Source organism: Microtus oregoni, unplaced genomic scaffold, assembly GCF_018167655.1.
Source record: "Microtus oregoni isolate MIOR12 unplaced genomic scaffold, Mior012 000056F_ref0000123, whole genome shotgun sequence".
NCBI classification, from domain to species: Eukaryota; Metazoa; Chordata; class Mammalia; order Rodentia; family Cricetidae; genus Microtus; species Microtus oregoni.
The window spans coordinates 9,137,883-9,153,981 of NW_024543832.1; the positions used below are offsets into that span (position 1 = coordinate 9,137,883).

General features: G+C 45.7%; 1 protein-coding gene across 2 annotated transcripts; it reads right to left on the bottom strand.

The window, feature by feature from the left end:
- Positions 1-823: 823 nt before the first annotated feature.
- Parp2 (poly(ADP-ribose) polymerase 2) lies at positions 824-13,639 on the bottom strand. Of its 2 annotated transcripts, none has more exons than XM_041638947.1 (16): positions 13,518-13,639; positions 11,451-11,597; positions 11,131-11,192; positions 10,265-10,315; positions 7,805-7,901; positions 7,382-7,457; positions 6,728-6,830; positions 5,725-5,884; positions 5,377-5,515; positions 2,886-2,949; positions 2,674-2,808; positions 2,370-2,497; positions 2,130-2,229; positions 1,506-1,604; positions 1,192-1,316; positions 824-1,075 (listed from the first exon to the last, which is right to left on the bottom strand). In XM_041638947.1, the coding sequence occupies exons 1-16, from the start codon at positions 13,555-13,557 to the stop codon at positions 916-918; spliced, it is 1,686 nt and encodes a 561-aa protein (XP_041494881.1). In that variant the 5' UTR covers positions 13,558-13,639; the 3' UTR covers positions 824-915. The 2 variants fall into 2 exon arrangements, with proteins under 2 accessions (XP_041494881.1, XP_041494880.1); XM_041638946.1 differs by having other exon boundaries at positions 11,122-11,192.
- Positions 13,640-16,099: the final 2,460 nt, after the last annotated feature.

Consider the following 16,099-nt stretch of genomic DNA (forward strand, 5'->3'; position numbering starts at 1 on the left):
TCTTGCTATTTAGTTTTTTTTAGACTAATCAGGTTCCTTAGGCATATAGGTGAACAAATGCAACACATATTTATATCACTAATATTCCATGACATAAACAAATGGAACACATTTTTACATAAGCTGATATTCCACAACAGGACTGCTACCTGAAACTGTGGCCCAGTTGTAGGGTGACTTTTTCTATCTCAGGTGATTCATCCAATCAAGAAAATCCCTCATAGGTATGCCCAGCTGCTTGGTTTAGTTGATTCCAGGTGTAGTTAAGCTGATTTACCAAGATCAGTCATCCCAGGGCCCTGTAAGGCCAGCTCCAGGGGATCCAGCTCCCTCTGCTGGCATCTGCACTCATGTGCATATAACCACACAGTTTAGAAACATACACCTACTTAAAAATAAATCTAAAGGACAAGCTGAGTATGGCTGCATGTATCTGTAATCCCAGCATTTTGAGGTGCAAAGGATTGAATTGCTGGGGCTTGCTGGCCAGCAGCCTGCAGATTCAGTGAGAGCCTTTGTCTCAGGAGGACAATGTGGCCAGGCTACGGTGGTGCACACCTTTAATCCTGCAGATTCAGTGAGAGCCTTTGTCTCAGGAGGACAGTGTGGCCAGGCTACGGTGGTGCACACCTTTAATCCCAGCACTGCAGAGGCAGAAGCAGGTGGATCTGCGCCGGAGGCCAGCCTGGTCTACAGAGTGAGTTCCGGGAACCAAGCAAACAGACAAGACGAGGCAGTACGTAGAGTGCTGGGGCACATCCGGCAACCGTCCTCTGGCTTCCACATGTGCACACCAGCATGCACACACACACAAAGTCAGAGATAAAGCTACGCTATTTTATTAAACAAATTATCAAAAAGTTAACAACATGTGGTTTTTGTTTGAAGATTGTATCTTGCTTATCAGATCAGCATTTACCACAGCTGCAGAAAATTAAACTGAATCTTTAGAAGGTATCGCATATGGACCTGGTTGGGGCTGTAGACAATAAACTCATTATAGTTGAGGGTATACCCGTCTGGATTGAGAATTCCTGTGTCACTTGCTGGTCCTAAGGGCACTGTACTCCCATTCCTGCCAAATTGAAGAAAATGTGTCAACATCAGCATTTGGTCCAGAAGTTGAAACGGACAAGTAATTCTTAACAAACTGAAAGAAGTCTGCCAGCAGCCTTAGCTCTGGGTACTCACAGGGTGACGAAGTGGGCGGGGTTGGGAGCCATCTTCCCCAGCCCCTTGGTGCTATGCTTGCCCTGAAGCAATCCTTCTGCCTTAGGATTGGCCTCTAGAAGCTCATTACACTGGCCTAGAGCTACCTGCAAGGGAAAAGATCCAGAATGTCTATACCCGGTTCAGGGTGGGCCATTCCAAAGCCGACCAGAAATCCCCAGAACATCCCCATTTCTATTTTATTCCCTACTTTAATCCCATTCTGGGTGTAACTCTTGAATCCAAAGTCAAATTTTCTTAGTGAACTAGCGGTCATAGCTGTGTTCCCTGCCTACCTCTGACAGGAGAAGGAGTCCTGTGTTCTTCGGGCGAGAGGCAAAGCAGTAGTTGGCACTCTTGGAAGACATGTCAGCAAAGTAGATGCCTTTCCCAAACTGAAACACCAACAAAAGTGGAGATCAGCTGTCTAATCCATTATGAGAAGGTCCTGGCATGGTGGTCCACACCTTTTACCCCTGGATTCAGGAGGCAGAAGCAGGCAGGTCTTTGAGTTTGAGGCCAGCCTGGTCTACACAGCAAGTTCCAAACCACCCAAGGTCACACACAGTGAGACCCTGCCTCAAACCAGCAGCAGAAAATGATAAGAAATTTATAGAGAAGAAAACTTAGCACTGACCGTGAGGGTCCATTCTCATAAACACAACATGGTTCCTCCCCCACTGCCCTTTCCTACACAGTCCAGAGACACCAGGACGGCCACACAGCTCTGCCTTCAGACCCTAAGAGACAATTCCTTTCAGAACTTAGAGAGAGGACATGGTAAGAGGTGATGTGGTTATCAGTGAGCTGCCTGAACTCTTTCAGAGAAGCACCACCTAATCCTGATATGGGCTGGGGAACCAAGATCATCACTCTTATCTTTTCCCTTTGGGTTCCTCTAGAGGTCAGTCTCTACTTACCATGTAGCCTGTAATGGGAGCCTCAGGTGGGGCAACTCGAAGCCCGTGGCTCAGGATTCCCACCCAGTTACTCAGTCTGGAACCGTGCCAGAGTAGCATCCTAAGAAAGACCCGTTATTCTACTCCATTGTTCTCCTGAATACAACACACAGACCAACCAGCTGCCTCCGCCACCGTCCAACCTCCTTCATCACACTCCAGGCGAGGAAATGTCTGCTCGACCCTGAGCTGGACTCAGACCTGTTAGGAAGGTCCTTTCTGAAGGCCTCTTTCTCCCCTTCCTTCTCTACTTCAAACACATCCAGCAAGGTCATAGTGTAGTCCCTGTGAGTAGGCGCGTGGGTGGACTGCAGGTACTCAGAAATCACCTGTGGAAAGAGTGAAGCGCAGCAGGTGCAGCCCCTGTACGAGGCCGGGCTGAAGGATGCAGGGCTCACAACACAGTAAGAAAGAGCTCTACACTCCCAAGTTCCCGGGAAATACAGGGATGGGAAGGAAGGGCTTCACTGGAGTAAGACTGAAAATAAATGACTATTTTCATTACTTTGAATTCGTTACTTTCATGGTCCAGAGGGCGCAACGCACAATGTAGGTTTCTGTAGTGTTGGTCCAGCGGGTGTTCAGGGCCTTGGCGCTCTGACTTCACCAGCTTAAGGGCGATTTCAATGTCTCCCAGCGCCTAAGAGAAGGAGACACAGAAGCGATGTCAACGAGCACAGGCTGAGTCTGAGAATCCCCCGGGCACTCACGGCTCACCTCCAGCAGTTGCACTTTGTCCGACAGCTCTTTCTCCGTCCGGATTACTGGAGGGGTAGAGAGGCTACGAACAGAGAGACAACCAGTGTGAGGTGTCTGGTGTGTGGCTAGACGGTACAGGACAAAAACAGGTACTGTGGGAAACGGGTATGTCTTCTTACTGAAGAAAAAGAAAAAAGTTGGACTTGGTGGCGCACACCTTTAATCTCAGTGCTCAGAGGAGGATCTCTGTGACTTTGAAGCCAGCCTGGTCTACAGAATGAGTTCCAGGGCAGCCAGGACTACATAAAATCAAGATTTCCTATTTGAAAGAGAAAGTCCTGTGAAAAGACTTCAAAGACTAAATATATAAAGGGATATTAAATGCACATTCTAAGAAGGATAAAACACATATTTAGTTTTACATCTAATATCCACTAGTGAATACACACTGTTTGTATTGTGTTGGTGTGACACAAACAGTAAAATCTACCACTAATACATCACACCAACATTCCGTTTACAGGAGTGCAGGAAGGAAATTCTTCAAATTGGATTTTTTTAAACAAATTTCAATAGTAAAGAATGATTCTTGCAATCACATAGGAAACTTGACAAAAGCTTATAATCTGCCTTTCACCGCCTCTCCTTACAGGTACACATATCTGTACATATATACACAACCCTTGTTTGTATACTTTGGAATTATTAAATTCTGGTTCAAATCATTTATAATATAAAATATTATTTTGTTATAGTCTTCTCTCAAGAATATATTTTTTTAGATTCATGTTTGGGCTTGAGATTCCTAGGTATTTCTGTATTGTCTCAGAAGACTCATGGAGTCCTACCTAAGGAATGACTGTACCTCAGCACAAAGTATATGACTGGATCTTAGCTACAAAGTGTATGACTGTACCTCAGCTACAAAGTGTATGGCTGTACCTCAGCGACAAAGTGTATGATTGTACCTCAGCTACAAAGTGTATGGCTGTACCTCAGCTACAAAGTGTATGGCTGTACCTCAGCGACAAAGTGTATGATTGTACCTCAGCTACAAAGTGTATGGCTGTACCTCAGCTACAAAGTGTATGGCTGTACCTCAGCGACAAAGTGTATGATTGTACCTCAGCAACAAAGTGTATGGCTGTACCTTGGCTACAAAGTGTATGACTGTACCTCAGCTACAAAGTGTATAACTGTATCTAAGCTACAAACTGTTTCAGTGCTCAAGGTTTAACTTAACGTTTGTATTTAATTCTGTACAACCTAATCTGTCCCTTCAGAGTATTTTTGTAACTACACGAAGGGGCAGGAAAATTGTCTCCAAACCCACCCCTTCCCCTTTTCTTCCCTTAATTTCACCTCCATTTCTGTGACTTCATAACTTCAGGAATCTTAACTGAATGGAAGTCCACAGTATGAGTATGGGACTGATTTCATTTAATTCCAATTCTCATCCTTGAGGCCATTATAGTTTTTCATGAATTATTAATCCAGTACTTGTCCACTATGGATGTCACACGATACACACACACACCTACATACTAAGGATATTTGGTTATTTATCGTTAGCTTTTCTACAAATAGACATATCATGAATAATCAAAATTTCCATGTTCAGGACTAGAGTTGAAATTCTTCTATGGGATCCTTTTTCAAAATAAGCTACACTGTTGTTAATAAGGCAGTCTGAAGACAACCTAGAAGGGGTAAACCCTTTGACCATTCGGGGCAACTTTGAAGTCATGGAGTTCACAGAAAGCAATAGAGAAAATGGAAACAATGAAGACCAGGATGAAGAATGAACTGGGCTAGGATGTAGCTCAGAGGGAAAGTGCCTGGGTAACATGTACAAGGCCCGAGGACTGAGGACCGCACACACACAGACACAGACATGCACAGACACACACACACACAGATATACACACAGACACATGCACACACACAGAGACACACACACGAACACACACACGCACAGACACACGCACACACACACAAAGATATACACACAGACACATGCACACACACAGAGACACACACAGACACACGCACACACATATACACACACAGGGTGGTAATGGGTTTTATTCATTTGATATCAATCATTTGGTTTCAGAAAAGTGGTATTTGTGTAGGTGAGTCATCTTAAAGGAATGGGAGGAGGGATGATTTACAAAGTGTCAAAGTGTTTTACTTAGTGGCTAGATGCATTCTCGTGAGTTAGCTAATTTTCACTACGTCAGGAATATGGTTCTAATAAAGTTGGGAAATTACGCCTCATACTTCTTTCGTTTTTACAATTTTCTTGCGACAGGCTCTATCTAGGTTGGCGTCTCTCTACTTCCTGAGTGCCGACTTCCCATATCTAAGCTAGCTACAAATCTTATTGGATGCAGTTCTATTTAAGGTAACAATTTCCTCAGGAATAGAAGATTAAGAGGACCACAGCTGCTGCAGTTGCTTACGGAATAAGAGTGAGTAGCAGAAGAAAGAAACAGCACACCCCTACCCGAAGTCATGTGGGATCCTGGTGTAGAATTCATTGCATGCTTCGAGAAGAGCTGGCCCGTGCTGGCTGCTCCGAATACAGTCCTCGATCTTCTTGAGAGACTGGTAGCCTGCCTTGATTTGTGCCGCCGTCAGCTTTCCTGGAGGCCCAGTCAGAGATCAGACCCCAAACAGGGTCCCATTCCTATAAACTATACACCCCTGCCCAGTGAAAACTCAATTTTCAAAACAGCATTACCCTCTCAAGCCCTCAGATGCCACTGCCTCACTCGGGGCTTTGAGCAATCCGTGACTGCTCACTAAAGCAGCCAGGAGACACACAGGGCTGCGGAAGAGTCTCAAGTCCTACCAAGTGGGGCTTTCTTGGTGTCATACTTCATTTCCACCATCACCTCCTCCATTGTCTTCACGTCACAGATCAACTTTATCAGCTCCTGGACTCGGAGATCCAGCTGTGACTCTGGCTTCAAAGTCTCAAGAGACTCCTCTTGCTTGACTTTATCTTCGTCCTGTAGCAAAGTAAACACAACTTCTAATATCTGAAGGGTGTGTTAGAGCCCCCGTAGGGAGCAGGGCTACAGTGATCCTCGGTGTGTTTGCATGCTGGTACGTTCCGTTAGGAATCTTGTTAGAGCAGCCAGGGTGATTTCCACCCCATCTTGTTATAGCTCTTGCACAGGGAAGCCCTCAGAGGAGGAACAAATGGCCCTTCTAACAAAGTCATTAAGTGTGCAAACAAGGCTCTTAGGCTACACCCTTCTGATCATATTAATACAAAGTTTCTTCATTTTCAGATCTATGAGGTTTTAGGAAAGTTCTTAGTATCTTGGAAACCTTAGTTTGTCAAAATTATTTTTCTTTCTTTTTGTGAGTCTCACATTTGAACCTGGGGCCTCACGTGTGCTTGGCAAATATTCTTCTGACCTGCACCTCCAGCCCTTGCTCCCCTCACAGCGGTGTAGAAGTGAAGCCAGGGTGCTGGAGAGATGGCTCAGTGGATAAGAGCATTGCCTGCTCTTCCAAAGGTCCTGAGTTTAATTCCCAACAACCACATGGTGGCTCACAACCATCTGAAATGAGATCTGATGCCCTTTCTTGGTCTATAACACCGAACTTCAGGAACCAGGGCCTTGGGTTTCATAAACTCTAGTACACAGCAGGGGAGACTGCAGTCTTAGGACCACAGACACAGAAAGGCATTTCTAGCCCTTTGGGATTGAAGATGAGGGAGAGTTATCTGAGGTGGGGATAGCAGTGACTCCTAATACCCCAGCCTGTTCTGCTCTTGCACTGGCCTCCACCACCTGGCTAGACGGCGCTCATTTGGCAGACAGCTTTTGGCGTCGGGTTACCTGCACACTGGCAGCATAGTCCATCTGCAGCATGTCGTACTTCCCAGGCACTTTCTCAAAGTTCTCACGATCCTCCCAATTATTTTTCGTTTTGTCAAGGAATCTGTGAAGTCCAAGGAAGTGGGGAAACCACGCAAATCAAGGCCCACTGCCAGAGGGAGGCACACAGCGATTTCCCAACAACCCATGTCCCCTCACAGCTCAGGCACACACCAGCGTTCTGTAGTGTGACTGTAAATTAGGACACTGAATGAACAGAAAAACGGGAACAAAGAAATCAAGCAAAATTGAGAATAAGGTTTCCCAGGTCCCAAAACACAGAAGCCACTGATATATGAAATAAAGATAGACAACCAATGCCTTTCCCACAGAGAAACCTGTGTCTGGACTCCAGAGAGTCGCCCTCAGAATTGCCATGAGCAGTTTAAAGCTCCAGGCAGAGAGTCTCCAGTGTTTCTAACTTCTTAGCTTTGCTTGATGGTCACTTTCGAGGTTTTAGGTTGATTTAGTCACTAAAGACACAATTTAATGTTCTAATCACAAGGCATCGGAGTAGAAAGGAATCCACATTTAGGCCCAATTATCCTTACATGAAATTCTTCAACAAGAGAGATCCAAGAAGGGTATGTTTTTAACTCATTTTTCAGCACTTACTTTTTCTGAAATATCTCCTTTGCTTTGTTGAGGTCACCAGAACAAGTCACTAAGCTGTGCTGTCCCGTTTTCCCCACTGCAAAGGAAATGCCATAGACAGATGGTTCCGTGCCCATGACCCCAAGTACAGCTCTAGGAGGAACGAGGCATCTCCCCGAGGTCTCTCTGCTTAGGGACAGGAAAGGTGCAAAGGCCAGGCAACAGACGCAAAGGCCAGGCAATAGATCCTATCGACACGAGATGCCAAGTGTCACAGCCTGTAAGCAGGATCATCTGTCCAATGGACGGAGTCTTCTCAGCCTCACAAAGCTTCCTAATGAGGATGCTGGCCACTCCCCAACCTCAAAAACCCAAGTGGGTTCCTGAGCCCTTTCACAGATGTTTCTGAATGGCTACTCACACAATCCATCACAAAGCCTTTACCTCGGCCCCACCTCATCCAGACACTGAAGTTCCTCTGGGCATCATCTTCTAACAGCTGAATAAGATAGTACTTGTTGTTGTTGAACTGGAGATTGGTCTGTGGTAAGGGGGAGAATAATACCATAAAAGGAGAGTTTTACAGTTGGAAGTCTCACAAACCATTGCTGCTTCCTTGGTTATAACTTGCCAGTAATTGCCAAAAAGAAAAGCAGAGCGTGATGAAAACAAATAGATCCCAAAGAGTAAGGATAGAAACAGGAACTTTATGATGGGTTCTTAGGAATTAAAAGTGGGATCCTGGAAACTTCCTGAAACCCCCTACCCAACATCAATGGGATTCTCCTGAATCCTTCCACCCCCCACTCACCCCCATACCCTACATTCATGGGATCTTCCTGAAATCACCTACCCAACCCCAACACTCTACATTAACGGGATCCCCTGGAACTCCCTACCCCAATCCATATCCTACATTAATGGGATTCTTCTGAAAGCCCCCACCCTACACTAATGGAAGTGTCCTGAAAGCTCCTTTCAAAGGTATTTTTTTCATTCTACATTATGGTTTGAGACAGGGTCTCTCGCCCCATGTGTCCTCCTGTCTCCTAGCCTCCCCAGTGCTAGGATTACAGGTATGCACCAGAGTACCCAGCCTCCTACTTAGGTGCTGGGGATCCTCGAGCTAATACTGCAAGTATAACTGACTCAGTTTCCCAACCCGGATTAAAATAGTTTTAAGGTAGAAGTACTAAAAAAGAATACTCGTTAGCTGTTAGAATTATATATATTAGATCAATAAATTGAAGTATGTGGCTGGTGAGAAAGTTCAATCAGTAAAGTACTAGCTAAACAAACAAGACCCTGTGTTCAGTCCCTAAAATCCATGTAAAATACTAAGCATGGTGACACACACTGCAATCCCAGCACTGCTTGGGAGAGACAGGCAGATTCCTGGAGCCTGCTCATTGGCCAGCTAGCCTAGCCTATTAAGTTAGCCACAGGTTAGCAAGAGGACTTGTTTCAAGAAAAAAAAAAAAAAAGAAAGAAAAGCGAAACTAGTCAAGGGCACCTAGAACAACATCTGAACTTGCCCTTTGGCTTCTCCATGCAAGCATACATGTGCACTCAGAACAACACCCACTCATGTAGAGACACAAAGGTAAACAAATTCAAGTATGAGTCATCTCTGGGAAATAAATGAACAGGGCAAGTATCTATTCAAAACTCTGTGTGTGTGTGTGTGTGTGTGTGTGTGTGTGTGTGTGTGTGAGAGAGAGAGAGAGAGAGAGAGAGGGGGGGGGGAGAGAAAGAGAGAGAGGAGAGAGAGAGATAAGGAGAGAGTGGCAGAGAGAGAGAAGATAAACAGAAAGACTAGTTATGGAGAGAGAGAGGAGGGAGAGAGAGAAGATAAACAGACTGATTAGGGATGCAGCTCAGCGAGAGCCTTGCTTGGCATATACACGCACAAGGCACTGGACTTGGTCTCTCAAACTGGGAGAAAAAGGAAAAAAAAAAAAAAAAACAGAAAATGTTAGTGCATACTTGTAATCCTAACAACATCCAGGAGGCTGAGGCAGCAGGATTACTGTCAGCATGAGGCTAGCCTGGTCTACAGAGTGACTACCAGGCTAGTAAGGACAACTTAGAAACACACACACATATGCACCAAGACAAGGGGTGGGTTAGGGTCAGTAGGATGGAGAACGGATTCCACACATGTGCTGTGGTATGTGCCTCCTCCCATCACACATTCCCAGTAATAATGAAACATTAAAACGTCAGGATAGACTGGGTGAGACAGCTGTGCCCCCGGGATCCAAGTCCCACAGAGACGGAAACAAGGGGATTGCAAGTTCAAGCCCTGTCTGGGCCATACAGTGAGAACCCATGACAAAATAAATAAAGGAATAAACAACCAATGTTGGTGGAACACCTAGCTCGCCTAGCATGCATAAAACCCTGCGTCTGATCCCAGGTGGCCCATAAAACCAGATGTGGTGGTGCATGTCTGAAATCCTAACACTTGGAAGATGGAGGTAAAAGATTGGGGCTGAAGGTCATCCTAGACTGTGTGTCCAGCCTGGGCTTCATCAGAGTCTGCCTCAAAAACAAAACAAAGAAAAAATACACATACTGAAAAGCCTACAAAACAAACAAAAAGTCTTAAACATGGGCAAAAAGTACATTGTAATAATCAAAAAGCCAACGTCAATTCTGGAAAAATGTGAGTGGTTTATATTATGAAGAAATTCTGAGATAGCCTGGGCTAGCAAGAGGGCTCGATGGGTAGAGGCACTTCCTGCCAAGTCCCCAGGGACCCTCATGGCAGAAGAAAATAAATGACTCTTTTAACCTGTCCTCTGACCTACACACAATTAATAAATGTAATATACTCATTAAATAAACGTAATTAAAAATAATAAAAAAGAAATTCCCACACTTAAAATAACTTCCTCTTACTTGATTTAGCATGACATCATAGACATCATCGCCTTCATAATACACGTGAGCCTGGGAAGAGAGAAAACAGCATCAGGGTATTCAGTCTCACGAGCAAAGTGAGACCCTCTTTGTTTCTTCAATAATTAAGGCTTATTCTCCAACACATCCAACATCTGTCTTCTGGAAGAGAAAGGAAATGGATGCTGTACACAGCCTGTCATCATTAGAATGAAACAACACTAATTCTTCTAATTATGGAGGCCAAAAGGAGTCTAACTCAAAAGAACCTGTTCTAAGTAGGCTTCCTTCTAGATCCTTTCCCCTTCATCAGTAACTTCTGCTATCCCACGACAGCTTCTCATCAAAGCCATGCTGTCCTCCCTGAACAAGCTAACACTCCTGGGTGAAAAGCAAACAAGCCGGGGAAAGCTGATGGCAACCCCGGGCAATCATGTTGATACCCTGCGAATTTTTAAAAATTAAATTTATTCATTCCTTAATGCATGAGTGTTTTGCCTGCATGTATGTGCATGCTCCATGTATGCCTGGTACTTGTGGAGGTCTGAAGAGGGCATCAGATCACCTAAACATGGTGTTACAGATGATTGAGACGTGTCCTTCGGGGCCTGGGAACCGAACTCACATGAAGGGCCTCTTGAAGAGCAGCAAATGTTCTTACCCCTGGGCCATCTCTCCAGGCCCAATATTCTGCTAATTTAGCATGACATCATAGACATCATCGCGGTATTTCTCAACACTGGAGAAAATGAGTCACTGGTATTATTCAGAAAGCACCTTTAAAAGGAACACCAGCAACACTCTAGCTAGGAATCACAGAAACAAAGACGTTTACTTCCTGTTCCTGAGGCGCTCACCTTCCCCACCTTGGCTGAACACTCCGGGTCCACAGGAGCTTTGCCCTTTAACAGCAAGGCCTTCACCGACTCTGAGGGACACACACAAGCACGAGCATTACTTATGTGGGAATCAGAAGAGCTGACTTGCTGTCAAAATTAACTCTGCCCTTCCCTCTGGGTCTTCTATGAAAGCAAATCTATGAAAACAAAAATTCGGCACAGTAGACTGGTACTGCAGAATGCCCAAATAACAGGGAAATTCACTGCTCTTTAAGGGGGAAGGGAGAAATACATCCCACTCCTTTCAGAGACCCGAAAGCTGGCCCATGTCCTCCCTGGCTCGCTACCTTGCTTGCCGTTTGTCCCATCTGCATCCTTTCCTCCAGCCACAGGCCCCTTTCCCTGGCATGTGCGGATTTTCTTGGCAGAAGGAGAGTCTTCCACTGCTTTGTTGCTGTTCTTAGCTCTCTTGGCATCATTTAGCACTTCAGAAGCTAAAGGCAAGAACAAGGAAAGAATTACTACACAACGAAGATGACCTAATAGCTAAACAACACTCAAGCAAAATAAAAACAAGAAAAACTAGGGGGACGAGAAGGTTGCTGACACAGATATTCAAATACTTTTATGTTAAAATGACAATGACAGGCTCATGTCCTAAACGTGCAAGGTAATGGGACTGGGCTCATTTCTCTCCTGTTCTATGGAGTCTTACACAGACCATGAACATTGCTTACATAAAGATAAACTAACTTCTGCATCCCTCATAATCTAGACCTTGACGCTCTGATTCTGTAGATCCACCTCAGAAAATGTGACCTCATTTAAATTCTTTAACAACTCTTTGAAGAGTAAAACATGGCAAATTTTGCGTATATTATAAAGAGAGTGAACGGCAATTCTTTACGAAGCCCACACTCATGTTCTGTGGTCTTTCTTCCCAGGTATTTCCTTCTCTTTTAACCCCTGTGCTTAAGACGTACGTGGACACCTCTTTTAATAAACTCCCAGCTCTGGTTCATCCTGCATACTCTGAAATTCCTTCCTATCTTAAAGCCACAGCACCAGCTTTGCCTGAGTGGAGGTCTTCCTGCCCTCTAATCTGCTGACGAACTTTAAAAAGTTATCATTTTATTTATTTATTTTGTTTGTTTGTTTGTTGTTTGAGACAGGGTTTCTCTGTAGCTTTGGAGCCTATCCTGGAACTAGCTCTTGTAGACCAGACTGGCCTTGAATGAGTGCTTGGATTAAAGGCGTGCGCCACCACCGCCCGGCTTATTATTTTATTTTTGCGTGTATTGGTGTTTTGCTGTAAATATGTATGTGCACTACACGAATGCCTGGCACACCAGGAGATCAGAAGAGGACATAAAATCTGGGAAGGTGGCAATGAACAGCTGTGTGGGTAAATTGGAATCCAAACCCAGGTCCTCTGCGAGAGGAACAAGTGTTTTAAGCAGTAAGCCAACGCTCCAGCACTGTGACAGTTTCTCTTTACTTTGAGACAGGGTCTGTCTACTTAGCCCAGGCTGTTCTGGAACTCACTATGTAGACCAGGCTGGCCTACAACTCACAGAGTCCTCCTGCTTCTTTGCCTCCCAAGTGCTGGGGTTAAAAGCATGAGCCAATATGACCAATTCTGACCAATTCTTTTGAAGAATTTAAAGGGGCTGGAGAGATGGGCCAGTGATGAAGAGGTTCCCCCACTCTTCGAGGGGATTTGGGTTCAAGTCCCATCTCTCACAAGGTGGAACACAACTGTAGTAACCGCAGTTCCAGGGTATCCAATGGCACACATTTGCTGTACATTATATATACACACAAAATACACATAAAAATTAAATAATTTTTTAAAAGAAATAACTTAAGATGTTCTTTGAGCGTTTACAAATAAATGTCACACCAGCCTTGGAAAAAACTGAGCAATCCTTCCTAAACCATATATTAATAAAACAGGACAAAATAAATTTGCAGAGATGTTCAAAGTTCATTACTTGCGGCATGGGTTCCGTAACCTCTGGTCTTTAATACCTTCAATTTAGATCATATAATCATGGTCAGTAAAGTGTCCTACAGTCTGGACCAGCTTACAGACAGCTTTGCTCACTGGAGCTTCAGAACCTTGGAGTTCGTGGTACAAAAAGTAAAATCGTGTACAGTAACAGTATGTAATTTAACAGGGTACAATTAAGAACACAGTATGCAGCCCACAGCCAACAATTCCAAGATCCGATTTTTTTTCTCTGTGAAACCGGATGTATATTAAAAAGCTGACATAAGCAGTTAACCACTGTGCTGTACGCGTTTGTCCTTTGGCAGCGCTAGACTCAGTCACGAAGACCTGCTTTTAGTTGCATGCCCACCAGCTGCCAACAGGACTGGACAGTCGCATCTGCCGTTACGGTGCAGCTCACCTCGCCTCCTGCAGCCTGCTCTCCGCCGCCAAGGCGCCATGTCGCGAGAGGCCGACGTCACCTCCGCGGCCGGGCAGTGCGGGCTTCCCGTCTGGGGCGGGGCCACGCAAACGACCGGCGCGGGTTTCCTGTCTGGGGCGGGGCCATGCAAATGAGTGGCGCTGCGCCTCGTGGGAAGCCACCATAACTGTTAAGTCCGGGCCGCTCCGGAGCCTTTTAGCAGCGCCGCCCCACTTTCCCTCCAGGCGGAGGAAGCTCATCGGCGGGGCCACACGCTGGGTGCTTGTCACTCCCCGGCCCCTGGGAAGGTCTGAGACTGGGGCCCTCCGCGGCCCTAACCGGGCCCTCCCCGAGTGGGGAGGTGAGTTCCCAGAGAGCAGGGCTCCGTGCGCGGGCAGACTGGGCAGGAGAGGCCCGCACCCCATGGTGGGCGGATGCCCCCCTCGCCGGAGCTTGGAACAGACTCACGGCCGGCGGAGCGAGTTCAATGGCTGAGGTGAGGCACGCGCCTCATAACCCAATTCAGACTACTCTCCCCCGCCCGCACTTTTAATCATTGTTTCTTTAGCAAAAGGACTCAGGAAAAGCTTGCAGTCTTTTTTGCACAGAAGAGCTAGGAATGCTTGGATAGCCAGGATTTTCTCCCCACCACGTCTCCTCGCTCTTGACTTAGAAACCAGGTATTTAAAAGATAAATAATTAAAAGGCACAGCTGACATGTACATATGCCAAACACATACACACAAACCCAAAAACTTCTTAAAAAAGAGAAAGGTCAGGCGTAGTGGTGAACGACTTCAAACCCAGACTCCGGGAGGAAGAGGCATGCCTACCTCCAGGACAGCCAGGGCTACAGTGACAGACCCTCTCAAAAACAAAACAAAACAAAACAACAAAACAGAATAAAAAAGGAAGAAAAAGCACAAGAGACATATACACGCAAAGTCACATACAAAAAGCTCATTAAACACAAGGTTGGAAACAATAACATACAAGCAAAAGACCTGTAACGTGGCCGGGCAGCGGTGGTGCACGCCTTTAATCCCAGCACTCGGGAGGCAGAGGCAGGCAGATCTCAGGGAGTTCGAGGCCAGCCTGGTCTACAAGAGCTAGTTCCAGGACAGGCACCAAAGCTACAGAGAAACCCTGTCTCGAAAAATCAAAAAAAAAAAAAAAAAAAAAAAGAAAAGAAAAGACCAGTAACGTGAAAAGGGGGCAAACAAAGCAATATGAGACCAGAAAAGACCCCCAAAATACCAGAGTTTGTTTTGTGTTGTGGACATATACTGCTGGGCACAGGGCCTGCCCTCAAATGTGGTTAACTATACCCAGTAAGCGGGTGTCATTACAGACACCCTGTTGGTTAGGGGTGGGAGCTTGTGTCCTGAGCTGGCCCCCCTCCGGCCTGGCCCTGTGCATCCTGCCCTGGTCTCTGTGAGTTCCTGTGTGCATTGGTCCTGCTGTTTCTTTGGTGTCTTCCATCTCCACTGGCTTTTGCAGTCTTTCTGTTTCCTCTTCCACATAGTTCCCTGACTCTGAGGGGAGGAGTTTGATGAAGACCCTCATTTAGGACTGGATGTTTTACAGTCTCTGCACATTGTCCAGGTGTGTGTTTCTGTATTATTTCCCGTCTCTGATGTTGGCAGAGGAAGACACTGATCTATGTGTATACTAGAATGTTGTTAGGAGTTGTTTGCTGTTATATTCCTTTAGGAGAACAAAGGCATTTGGTTTTCCCCTAGGTGCTAGATCTAGTCTCAGTTCTTGACCGTCTAAGCAGTGTTAGGCATGGGTCTGCCTGGTGCAGTGTCCCTGTATTACCAGAGAGTGGTTGGCTACGCCAACATCTCTTGTACCACTGTTGCACCAGCACATCATGGAGATCACTATTGTAACTGAAGGGTTTGTAGCTGGGTTCGTCACCTCTCTCCTCTAGGAGTGAGAGACTAGAAGTGACTCACTATTAGGCAGGAAGATAGAGAGGGAGTGTGGCTAGGTAATAAATATGGTAAAATTTCTAGAATGGCTAGCTTCTTCCTTACCCTCCTTGCTTGAGACAAAAGCCTGGTACCTTAAAACAAGTGTTCTGTAGGCTTCTGTTTCCCACCAGTAGGCTCCATGATGCTGGGCTGCCTTAATACGTTCAAGACCTCGTCAAGACATGCCACACAGCAGTTCTGAGCCAGTCAACCATTCTGGCTTTCTTCAAACTGACCAACCCTAAATTAGGGGAAGAAAACTCTTCACAAGATTTAAAACTCCCCGCCCTAGGGAAGAGATTGCATTTTTGACTTTCCAAGTCCCCACTCTGCTTCTCTTCAGTTGCTGACTCTGTCTGTGGTGCTCGAGATGTCTTTGCTGCTACCTGTTAGACTTCAGGTTATCTCGCCTTTCTCTAACTGGCAGAGAAAGCGCACCTGATCAAGGCCCCAGGACCACCATTTCAGGACCCCTAACCTGCAACGGTGGGCGTGCAGAGTGCCTTCCGGTACCATGGATGCACGCCTTAAGCTAGGCACTAGCTTGACTCCTCCATATTCAGTGCCGTATCTAAGTACTTTTAGCAATAGGGCCTTACCATC

Bases quoted from the DNA above. Each gene is read 5' to 3' on its own strand.
- Parp2 (XM_041638946.1), bottom strand. From the start codon at position 13,557: ATGGCGCCTTGGCGGCGGAGAGCAGGCTGCAGGAGGCGAG. The intron at 11,598-13,517 runs GTGAGCTGCACC...TCTTGCCTTTAG, and splicing joins AGCAGGCTGCAGGAGGCGAG to CTTCTGAAGTGCTAAATGAT. The intron at 2,230-2,369 runs GTCTGAGTCCAG...GGTCTTTCTTAG, and splicing joins AGAAAGGACCTTCCTAACAG to GATGCTACTCTGGCACGGTT.